Source organism: Daphnia magna, linkage group LG2, assembly GCF_020631705.1.
Source record: "Daphnia magna isolate NIES linkage group LG2, ASM2063170v1.1, whole genome shotgun sequence".
In the NCBI taxonomy this organism is placed as follows: domain Eukaryota; kingdom Metazoa; phylum Arthropoda; class Branchiopoda; order Diplostraca; family Daphniidae; genus Daphnia; species Daphnia magna.
The window spans coordinates 898,235-909,775 of NC_059183.1; the positions used below are offsets into that span (position 1 = coordinate 898,235).

At 38.6% G+C, this 11,541-nt stretch overlaps 2 protein-coding genes across 3 annotated transcripts; one reads left to right on the top strand and one right to left on the bottom strand.

Moving 5' to 3' along the window:
- Positions 1-517: 517 nt before the first annotated feature.
- On the bottom strand, positions 518-2,628 carry LOC116917840 (aquaporin-3). Its single transcript, XM_032923436.2, has 8 exons — positions 2,583-2,628; positions 2,159-2,255; positions 1,960-2,086; positions 1,722-1,859; positions 1,515-1,645; positions 1,299-1,454; positions 1,173-1,234; positions 518-1,092 (listed from the first exon to the last, which is right to left on the bottom strand). The coding sequence occupies exons 2-8, from the start codon at positions 2,231-2,233 to the stop codon at positions 819-821; spliced, it is 963 nt and encodes a 320-aa protein (XP_032779327.2). The 5' UTR covers positions 2,234-2,255; positions 2,583-2,628; the 3' UTR covers positions 518-818.
- Positions 2,229-8,049, top strand: LOC116917831 (aminopeptidase N). Of its 2 annotated transcripts, none has more exons than XM_045168946.1 (13): positions 2,229-2,363; positions 3,592-3,649; positions 3,709-4,662; positions 4,723-4,878; positions 5,021-5,341; positions 5,401-5,584; positions 5,676-5,838; positions 5,901-5,982; positions 6,050-6,749; positions 6,807-7,003; positions 7,062-7,373; positions 7,454-7,532; positions 7,621-8,049. In XM_045168946.1, the coding sequence occupies exons 3-13, from the start codon at positions 4,124-4,126 to the stop codon at positions 7,819-7,821; spliced, it is 2,934 nt and encodes a 977-aa protein (XP_045024881.1). In that variant the 5' UTR covers positions 2,229-2,363; positions 3,592-3,649; positions 3,709-4,123; the 3' UTR covers positions 7,822-8,049. The 2 variants fall into 2 exon arrangements, with proteins under 2 accessions (XP_045024881.1, XP_032779315.2); XM_032923424.2 differs by having other exon boundaries at positions 3,717-4,662.
- Positions 8,050-11,541: the final 3,492 nt, after the last annotated feature.

Here is an 11,541-nt window from a genome sequence, read left to right on the forward strand (position 1 = left end):
ATATTGTCACTCGCAAGTAAGAAAGTGGTGTGGCAAGCTGCGCTATCGAGATGTACAGCTTATAAGAATTAAACAATTAATAACAAAAATAGAAAATTGTATATTTTCCATTTATTTGCTATCCTTTTTCTGTTTACTAACTTCTTACTGTAGAAATCAGGTGGTTCCTTATCATGCATAGGTGGAGGTCAACTTCCCTAGAGCCGTCTTCCCTTATGTATGGCTCAATTATCGCCATCAATGGATTGAAATTCATCGCATGCCTGTGTTAATTGTTTTGCAGTCCTCGCTCCGACGTAAGGAAGGACGTGGCCTATTTTATAGGCACCTGACTATTTAACCTAAATAATGTAGACTACGTTATAGAAAAGTTAATATTTTAGTCCCCCGCCAGGTGTGATGATGGATAGATGTGTCGGAAACCCATTCCGGGGTATAATGCGAGTAAGAAATTAATTAAGCAAAATGTTGTTTATACAATAAGAGATGACAACAGATAATTGTGAGTATTTTCTGGTTATCCATCATAAAATAATTTTATTTGAAACAAGTCAAGTTTTTTAAGACAAGAAAACTGGTTGAAGGAATGAGGGCAATATCCACTAGCAATCAATTAATTTTACAGTTAGATATTCATAAATAACAAAATGGAAATATTTTGCTCTAGGGCTGATTCAGCACGGTAAAGGAAAATGCAAATCGAATAAAATTTGAAGTATCGCAAGAAGAGTTCGACGCGAATCAATTACCATAAAACATTGCGGTTACAAAAAGCAACCAGAAAAAAGTAGCAGATTACGGTACAAACTCGTCTTTTTTTAAATTTGTGTGATGTTACTCCCAATATTTCCGTCATCCCTGCGGTAAGGGAATCGTTGCTCAAAAAGTTTACTGAAATTCTGCTGGTTTTCCAGACCATTGGCCATTTGGTATTCATATTCGATGATTGGCGCCTGTGAATTTTCCATTGCATTCACTGTTTCCGGAGTCTGGTCTTCTTCCAAGATCAGAAAGTGGAAAATACCGACACCAATAATGGCTCCGACATGGGGTCCAACAAGAAAAATCCAAAACCAATTGTAGCCACGGAAGCTGAAAACAGAGAAAGAATGCTGTGTTAAAGACTGAAACTGACAGCTTACAGGTAGCAATCAAATGAAAAATCACTTTACCTGAACACTCGTTTTCCCCATCCACCAAGATAAGAAACCAATCGTGGAGCCAAATCACGAGCCTGCCATCATTTCAAACCTTTAATTCAAGTCCAAATTTATTAATTGTTTCACGCAATGACCTACCGGGTTCAAAGCGTAGCCTCCATTAGATCCATAAGCTACGCCAACTGCCAACAAGGTGAAACCAATGTAAATTGGCTGCAAGTAACTTGGTACTTTCAAGTGTTTCGGATTGGTCACGACGCAAATGACAAGCATGAATATCGTCGTACAAAAAACCTATCGGGAATTTATATTATTTACCATAGCCATCAACTCTTCAACTTATGTAGCTTTTACCTCTTCGATAAGGCCAGTGATAACCGAGGAATAAGCAGCTGGATAGTTGGCGAAAATGGCGGCTGAGCCTGGCTCGGAAGCATTTGCGTTTATGCGGAATTGACCATCCACCTTGTGCATGGCTATGGCTTCTACAGAAAGCAATAAGTGGCAAACAACGCAATATTTAGATGTATTGCGATATATTATTTGTATATAGAATTTTACCGTAATAAACGCCTAGGACTGTCCCGGACGCGGCCAGAGCCCCCAAGTATTGGGCACACCAATAAACGGGTAGTCTTTTCCACGGGAAATCTTTGCCCACTGCAAGAGCCATTGTCACAGCCGGATTTAAGTGGCCACCTGATTGAATCGACAGAAACTGTTATGTTATCCGTTGCGGTTACACTTAGTGCACGGAAGCAATGGCAATTGAGAAAAGAAAACAACAACATCGCATCACCTGATGCTTTAGCCGATACGAGGATTCCTAAAGAACATCCTATAGCCCATCCCCAGTTGATGGTGAAGTAGTTGCCCTTTGCACCGTCGGTCAATTGCGATTGAGCTACACTACCGCTGCCAATAGTCTGCAATGAAAAATGTTTAATAAATCCCCTGTTTTTGTTTTTGTTTAGACGTAATCAGGAAACAAAACTTACAACGAGGACGAAGGTGCCAATAAATTCGGCAACGGCGGCTCGTGCCAAGGGAGGAATGGTACACCTAGATCGCATTTTTGTCTACCTGTCCTCTTGGCTACGTGAATGTAATTACTCAAGATCAGACAATGTGCCGTCAGAAAGTTCAGTTACAAACGTGGATGTTAAAAGTAAATGACATGGGATTACAACGAGATACAGATAGGTAAAGTACTGTTCTAGCTTTACATACTCTTTTTGCATAAGGTGTGCTAAGTTAGATGAGACAAGAGATTTCTTGGGAAAGGTGGAAGTTTGCTAACATTTGCTAGTGGCAATTCTTTTCTAAGTACAGGGCTGGGATTTAGTTACATCGTGCTATGGATACCTTCTGGGACGTTAATCAGCGACTAAACGAATTCAACTTTACTTCGGTTGTATATACCTGAGATTCTGGGTGAAAGGGGAATTCTTGGTGGAATGTAATTACAGTTACCAAAAATCGCAACTGAAATTGAGGTATGTGCCAGCTGTTGCTGAGTGTTACTGACGATCTCAAGATGCCTCGTACCCGAAAGCCAAATCAAGGCTGACAGACGACTGAGGGCAAGTAGATCTCGTCAGGATCGAAGAGATGAATGCTTCCGGGCTAGTTGTTAACAGATGGCAGCAAGGGTTAAACTGTAAAAAAAAACAACAAAAAATGGGAGGGGGTGGGGGGTGTGGCGGGAAAATTTTTCCAGATCCTTGCGGCAGAAAAGCAAAATGTCTGCACGATTCATCATTTTGCAAATAAGTCGTCTTGGCGATCTAGACACGAGATCTTTACCGAAGCGGATGCTTTTAGGGTACGTCCCCGTAGGTATATACACTTTGTTTTGAATCATTTATTTTTTTTGCGATTATCAGTTTGAAATGGATCTATAAAAAATAGACTAAAGTTATTATAATATTGATGTGGTTCTTCTTCCCACGATGTGTTGAGCAATCGTAACGTCGTGATGGCACGCATCAGGTAGAATCCTTCACGTTTTTTTGTTCATGAAAAAATTATTCTGCTTATCGACTGTGATGGATTAACCTAATTATAAATTCGAAACTGAGTGGATTGCCAAGCTGGTTTGTAGGAAAATTAAACAATTAAGCAAAATGCAGTCAAATGTCATTCATGTTCATACATGCCAATAGAAGAGGAAATTGTTGTTGCGCATATCATTTTTACGCATCGATCAAGAATGCTTATTGCTCTGTTTCGTCATCAGCCTTCCACGAATGGATAATTGTTGTTACTGGTTTCTAGGTACAACGACACAGTTGAGCCAAGTTCGTAAATTTGAAATTTTTTCATTTTATTTCCTTTAGTTTCGTTAACTTGGGTGATGTCTCTCATTCTAAACAGGTTTTCAGCAATTATTTCTTTCTTAAGTTTTGTGTTTTTCCTTTTTCTCGTTCAGGCAAATTTTTGAAGCGGCAACCGAGTTCTATCAAGGACAAATTTCAGCAACCATGGAGGTATAAGTTGCTCAGTCCTTGAACATGTTCAAAATGGTTATGAGATAACAAGGGGCTAGTTCATTAGGTTTGTCATCATGCACGGACTAATGAAGTACGCCTCAGTATACTTGAACAATAGAAAACAGCAGGATATGAAATCGCCTTTAATTGACTTGCATTTACAAATTGTTTTCCAGTTTATTTTTTCTTTTTACGTAACTACTTTAAGCGTTTACTTAGACTACTAAGTAAAAATTCTCGATGAAAAACAGGTTCGAAGATCGCCGGTCAAGGTATTTCTCTTCTTTTTTTTTATTTCTTATTTCTTGCATATCTTCATAGTGATGCCATCAGAGCTGCATCTCTTCAGTCACCACTGGGCCGTTAACCAGCGTGCTCTCGAAAATACGTCTCCTTACTAGTTATATTCGCTATTTAAATTTTTAACCAATAGTTTTAGGCCTTGAACCGATTTTTTTCTAAAATTGGAACATGGCAAACCCAATTCGCAGAATGCATTTCTTATTCATATTAGTTCTAACTTTATTCGCTAACTTCAACGATGGACAAAGAATCGGTTCGTCTCTGCGGCCTCTTCATTATGACCTGGTTTTGTTGCCGATTATTAGCGGAAGCAGTCCGCGATTGTGCGGTCATGTTTTCATCGATTTAGAGCCAACAACCTCTACCAATGTGGTAACGTTCCACGGAGTCGATATTACCCTACTCGACGTGAGTGTAGAACCAGTTCTAGGCGTCAGGAACGGAACGACAACCAATTTCTCCGATGACCGATTTCTTCAGTTAGAAGATCTTTGTTTTTCCGGCCTTTTCGTGTCAGTTTCTCGTGTCTTCCAGAGAATTCAGGATGATCCAGAAAGGCAACAATTCAGTATTATTCTCAAACAAAGCTTGAAAAAGGGCAAAAGATACCGTATCGGTCTACTTTACATGGCCAATGTAAGAGACGAAAGTAAAGGATTTTACAGGATAAACTACAAGACAAATGACGATTCTTGCTGCCACGAAGGGTATATTAATTTTGCATTCCGCTTTCACGTTTTGCACTTTTAACTCTGATTTTATTTCAGTTGGTTTGGAGGAACGCAGATGCAAGTAACGGAAGCTCGCAAGGTGTTGCCTTGTTTGGACGAGCCAGGCTTCAAATCAACGTTTGATATCATTGTCGGTCACAACAAAGCCATGTCTGCTCTGGCCAACATGCCTGAAATGGCCACCGTTCCCATGTAAGTTGCAAAGCTTATCATATTTGTATGTTTCGTAAAATCACTGGGAATGCTTCATTTCATTTGCATATACCCTATTTACAATATATGACCCTAACGGTAAAGCAGTTGCAGCAATTTTAGTTTTTAATTTTGCTACAAGGGTGAACACGCGGGACTGGATGTGGACCAGTTTTTCCAGAACACCGCTGATGCCCACCTATCTGCTGGCCATGTTTGTAACCGATTATCAGCATTTGGAGCAGGTCTATCAGGTCGGGGACCGGACTGTCAAATTGCGCTACTGGGGTCGCCCGGAACAGCTTCCACACTTCAAACATATTATGGAGGTCACTCCAAAAATGTTGCACTATATGGAAACATACGTGAACCAACCATTCTCGTTACCAAAACTTGATTTCATAACCGCTCCGATCGACCTTCATTTTGAGGCCATGGAAAATTGGGGTCTCATTCTATTTCGGTATAGATTTTGTAGAAAAATATAGGAGGAGTTTAATTTCTTAATTTTTTAAAAACCAGTGACGACAAGCTTTACCATAATGAGGAAACAGATAGTGAAGATGATCGCTTCTATCGTACTCAAATAATGGCACATGAATTGGCGCATCAGTTCTTCGGTAACTTGGTGACATGTGATTGGTGGAGCGACATCTGGTTTAACGAAGGATTCTCCAGCTTTTTAGAAGTCGACATAATAAATCACGTGCGCAATCAACAGGGCATTTATTGCCGAAACTAATTAAAAGGACCACTTTTCATTTCTTGCTTTACTATTTTTATTGTGTTGGATTCAGGCCATGCCCAACGAAACGTTCCGTCCTGAAGCCGCACAGTTGAAGGGCATTCGGAATGCAATGAAATTTGAAGAGAAGCATGTGAAACCTCTTACCGTTGTCCGACAGGTGGAAACGGCTGACGAAGCCGATAGAATGTTTGATGCCATCAGTTATAGTAAAGGTATTTATGAAACATTTAAATTGCAAACGGTAGCAGAGTGGTATCTTTCCTTGCGGGATCAGGAAACGGTTTACTGCTGATGTTACGCAACTTTGTTGGACAAGAGACTTTCCAGATCGCAGTCGCCACCTACATGGAACGTTTGTCAGTACAGACTGTAATTTTCTCTCTTTATATTATCATTATTCTTATCTGTACTGCATTTTTTTAGCCAATTTCAGAGTGTCAACAGTCAACGTTTTATGGAGATTTTGGATGAAGAACTTCACCAAGATCGTGAATTTGGACGGACAATGAATGTAACAAAGATAATGAACTCGTGGACTGGACAGCCATCCTATCCGATCGTTCGTTGTTCCAAGACTGGCGATGGCCGGATCAGACTTTCTCAGGAGCCCTTTCCGATGTCTTATAACTATTCTTCACATGGGAAGGACACCCGATTGTGGTGGATCCCACTAGCCATGACGGACGCCAAACGACCAGATTTTAGTCATGGAGGAACATATCCGAGAATTTGGCTTACGCCAGACCGTCCGACGTTGGAGATTCCCTATTTCCCACCGTTATCGAGACATCAAGCAGCTGAAGATGCGGAGAATAGTTGGATTTTCATAAACGGACAATCATCTAGTTACATCCGCGTTTTATACGACAAATCCAATTGGCGTCTCTTATCTAAACAGCTAATGATCAATCACACTGTTATTCCGAAAGTTTCTCGGGCTCAACTGATCGACGATGCTTTCACGCTGGCTGTAGCCGGACTATTGGAGTACGAAACAGTTTTGGACCTCATTGAGTATTTGACTTTGGTGAACGACGAGTTTGTTCGTTCTACGAGCCAGTTTCACTTGCAATGGATGAAGGAACGCTCGAGACATAATGAATCGCTCTATCAACTTTTCGGGGTTTGTCGTGGAGCCAAGCAGTCTTGTTTAAATTCTTACGACTTTTATTTCTTACAGGAATACACAAGAAGATTTAAATATGAAAAAATGGATAAAGGTGAATCGGACGAATACCACAATTTAATACGACTTGATGCTTTCGATCCATTGGACGGAATCGACTGTCATAACTGGAGTGACGGAGTATGCGTAGATCAAGTTTTACGTCTCTTCCGCGCTCAGATGACCGGTACAATTACTCCAGGAGAAAAACGGTACCGTTAAAGTTTGCTAGTCCATTTAACTCTTGTTGTAACACGGTATCGCAAAAAGGGCGATGTTTGAAAATCTGGAGCGCAACTGGTGCGTAGTGATACGACACGCTGGGAAAGAAGAGTGGGAATGGGCATGGCGGGCAACTCTACGTGATCTCTCATCTACCCAACGGATCAAAATATTGTCTGCCATGACTTGCACTCCACACCGTGGCCAGCTGAAACAGCTTCTAGCGCGAGTTTTTTCTCCCACGATCGATCAGAATCCACATGAAACGTTTAAAACGATTGAAAAAATGGCTGAAAATCCGGTGGCTCGTTCGATGGTGCTAAACTTCATCAAAAATAATTGGGAGAGCCTAGAACGACAGTATGAACAAATTCTTATGCCGTGTGCACAAAACAGATAACTAATATGTTGCATGGAATTTTTCTTATATTTGGAAAAAGTTTTAAAAGATCTGGGGAAACCTTGAAGCTACTAGCCTCGGCAGCAAAACATCTAAGCAACGCGGAAGACTTAGATGAGGTACTAACATGTTTCCTCTTAGTACCTTTTCCGGATATCGGTACTAAATCAAAACAAAATAATTTAACTTAATTTTTATCCTTTTTAGATGTCTCAGCTGATATTCGAATTACAAAACAAGGACAACAAACTAGATCACTCCGTCACGGAAGGCATTTTAGACGGCATTCGATCGAATATTCGCTGGGCCGAGAAAAATTTAGATGAAGTTTATTCTGTTCTAGCAGCTCGGGTAATCACTAGACGAACGGATAAATCCTTCACGAGCCCCTACGTCAATACGATTTGAACTTCCAAAACCCCTTGATCATTGTAATCTCGTACCAATTATTTTTTGTCTTGTTTCTATTCAAGTTATTTTGTGTGTGGTTATTGCATACTTCCGAATTCGGTTTAATAGTTATTAAAAATAATACGAGAATTGATCGGGAACCCAACATTATAAAATTAGGTTCAATTGGAACTGTGACTAGTAGTTTTGATGGTATGACGTATTAAAGGGAAATCGTCAAATTAATTGATGCCTTCATTCTATTCATAACTCATTAACCTCGATTTTGGACCAAATTCGAACATCAGCTAAAAACACTTGATTTCTACTCAAAATTGAACGAAAATCACGAATATAAGGTTCATTTGGAACTGTGACTAGTAGTTTTGATGGTATGACGTATTATGTATTAAAGGGAAATCGTCAAATTAACTGATGCCTTCATTCTACTCATAACTCATTAACCAAGCCGAATTATGAAAATATGACCTGATATTCGAAATCCTCGTTTAATTTTGATCAAAATGGCTTAGTTTTGTCTAGTTTTGAGACCTGTCCCAAATTGCCAGATTTTGACAAACAGAGAAGGGTATAGCCTTCCCACTTTTGCGATTTTGGACCAAATTCGAACATCAGCTAAAAACACTTGATTTCTACTCAAAATTGAACGAAAATCACGAATATAAGGTTCATTTGGAACTGTGACTAGTAGTTTTGATGGTATGACGTATTAAAGGGAAATCGTCAAATTAACTGATGCCTTCATTCTACTCATAACTCATTAACCAAGCCGAATTATGAAAATATGACCTGATATTCGAAATCCTCGTTTAATTTTGATCAAAATTGCTTAGTTTTGTCCAGTTTTGAGACCTGTCCCAAATTGCCAGATTTTGACAAACAGAGAAGGGTATAGCCTTCCCACTTTTGCGATTTTGGACCAAATTCGAACATCAGCTAAAAACACTTGATTTCTACTCAAAATTGAATGAAAATCACGAATATAAGGTTCATTTGGAACTGTGACTAGTAGTTTTGATGGTATGACGTATTATGTATTAAAGGGAAATCGTCAAATTAACTGATGCCTTCATTCTACTCATAACTCATTAACCAAGCCGAATTATGAAAATATGACGTGATATTCGAAATCCTCGTTTAATTTTGATCAAAATGGCTTAGTTTTGTTCAGTTTTGAGACCTGTCCCAAATTGCCAGATTTTGACAAACAGAGAAGGGTATAGCCTTCCCACTTTTGCGATTTTGGACCAAATTCGAACATCAGCTAAAAACACTTGATTTCTACTCAAAATTGAACGAAAATCACGAATATAAGGTTCATTTGGAACTGTGACTAGTAGTTTTGATGGTATGACGTATTAAAGGGAAATCGTCAAATTAACTGATGCCTTCATTCTACTCATAACTCATTAACCAAGCCGAATTATGAAAATATGACCTGATATTCGAAATCCTCGTTTAATTTTGATCAAAATGGCTTAGTTTTGTCCAGTTTTGAGACCTGTCCCAAATTGCCAGATTTTGACAAACAGAGAAGGGTATAGCCTTCCCACTTTTGCGATTTTGGACCAAATTCGAACATCAGCTAAAAACACTTGATTTCTACTCAAAATTGAATGAAAATCACGAATATAAGGTTCATTTGGAACTGTGACTAGTAGTTTTGATGGTATGACGTATTATGTATTAAAGGGAAATCGTCAAATTAACTGATGCCTTCATTCTACTCATAACTCATTAACCAAGCCGAATTATGAAAATATGACCTGATATTCGAAATCCTCGTTTAATTTTGATCAAAATGGCTTAGTTTTGTCCAGTTTTGAGACCTGTCCCAAATTGCCAGATTTTGACAAACAGAGAAGGGTATAGCCTTCCCACTTTATTTTGGACCAAATTCGAACATCAGCTAAAACACTTGATTTCTACTCAAATTGAACGAAATCACGATATAGGTTTTGGAACTGTGACTGTAGTTTTGTGGTGGTAGATTATGGGGGGGGTTGGGTTGGTGTTCCCTTTGCAATTTTGGACCAAATTCGAACATCAGCTAAAAACACTTGATTTCTACTCAAAATTGAACGAAAATCACGAATATAAGGTTCATTTGGAACTGTGACTAGTAGTTTTGATGGTATGACGTATTAAAGGGAAATCGTCAAATTAACTGATGCCTTCATTCTACTCATAACTCATTAACCAAGCCGAATTATGAAAATATGACCTGATATTCGAAATCCTCGTTTAATTTTGATCAAAATGGCTTAGTTTTGTCCAGTTTTGAGACCTGTCCCAAATTGCCAGATTTTGACAAACAGAGAAGGGTATAGCCTTCCCACTTTTGCGATTTTGGACCAAATTCGAACATCAGCTAAAAACACTTGATTTCTACTCAAAATTGAATGAAAATCACGAATATAAGGTTCATTTGGAACTGTGACTAGTAGTTTTGATGGTATGACGTATTATGTATTAAAAGGGAAATCGTCAAATTAACTGATGCCTTCATTCTACTCATAACTCATTAACCAAGCCGAATTATGAAAATATGACCGGATATTCGAAATCCTCGTTTAATTTTGATCAAAATTGCTTAGTTTTGTTTAGTTTTGAGACCTGTCCCAAATTGCCAGATTTTGACAAACAGAGAAGGGTATAGCCTTCCCACTTTTGCGATTTTGGACCAAATTCGAACATCAGCTAAAAACACTTGATTTCTACTCAAAATTGAACGAAAATCACGAATATAAGGTTCATTTGGAACTGTGACTAGTAGTTTTGATGGTATGACGTATTATGTATTAAAGGGAAATCGTCAAATTAACTGATGCCTTCATTCTACTCATAACTCATTAACCAAGCCGAATTATGAAAATATGACGTGATATTCGAAATCCTCGTTTAATTTTGATCAAAATGGCTTAGTTTTGTTCAGTTTTGAGACCTGTCCCAAATTGCCAGATTTTGACAAACAGAGAAGGGTATAGCCTTCCCACTTTTGCGATTTTGGACCAAATTCGAACATCAGCTAAAAACACTTGATTTCTACTCAAAATTGAACGAAAATCACGAATATAAGGTTCATTTGGAACTGTGACTAGTAGTTTTGATGGTATGACGTATTAAAGGGAAATCGTCAAATTAACTGATGCCTTCATTCTACTCATAACTCATTAACCAAGCCGAATTATGAAAATATGACCTGATATTCGAAATCCTCGTTTAATTTTGATCAAAATGGCTTAGTTTTGTCCAGTTTTGAGACCTGTCCCAAATTGCCAGATTTTGACAAACAGAGAAGGGTATAGCCTTCCCACTTTTGCGATTTTGGACCAAATTCGAACATCAGCTAAAAACACTTGATTTCTACTCAAAATTGAATGAAAATCACGAATATAAGGTTCATTTGGAACTGTGACTAGTAGTTTTGATGGTATGACGTATTATGTATTAAAGGGAAATCGTCAAATTAACTGATGCCTTCATTCTACTCATAACTCATTAACCAAGCCGAATTATGAAAATATGACCTGATATTCGAAATCCTCGTTTAATTTTGATCAAAATGGCTTAGTTTTGTCCAGTTTTGAGACCTGTCCCAAATTGCCAGATTTTGACAAACAGAGAAGGGTATAGCCTTCCCACTTTTGCGATTTTGGACCAAATTCGAACATCAGCTAAAAACACTTGATTTCTACTCAAAATTGAACGAAAATC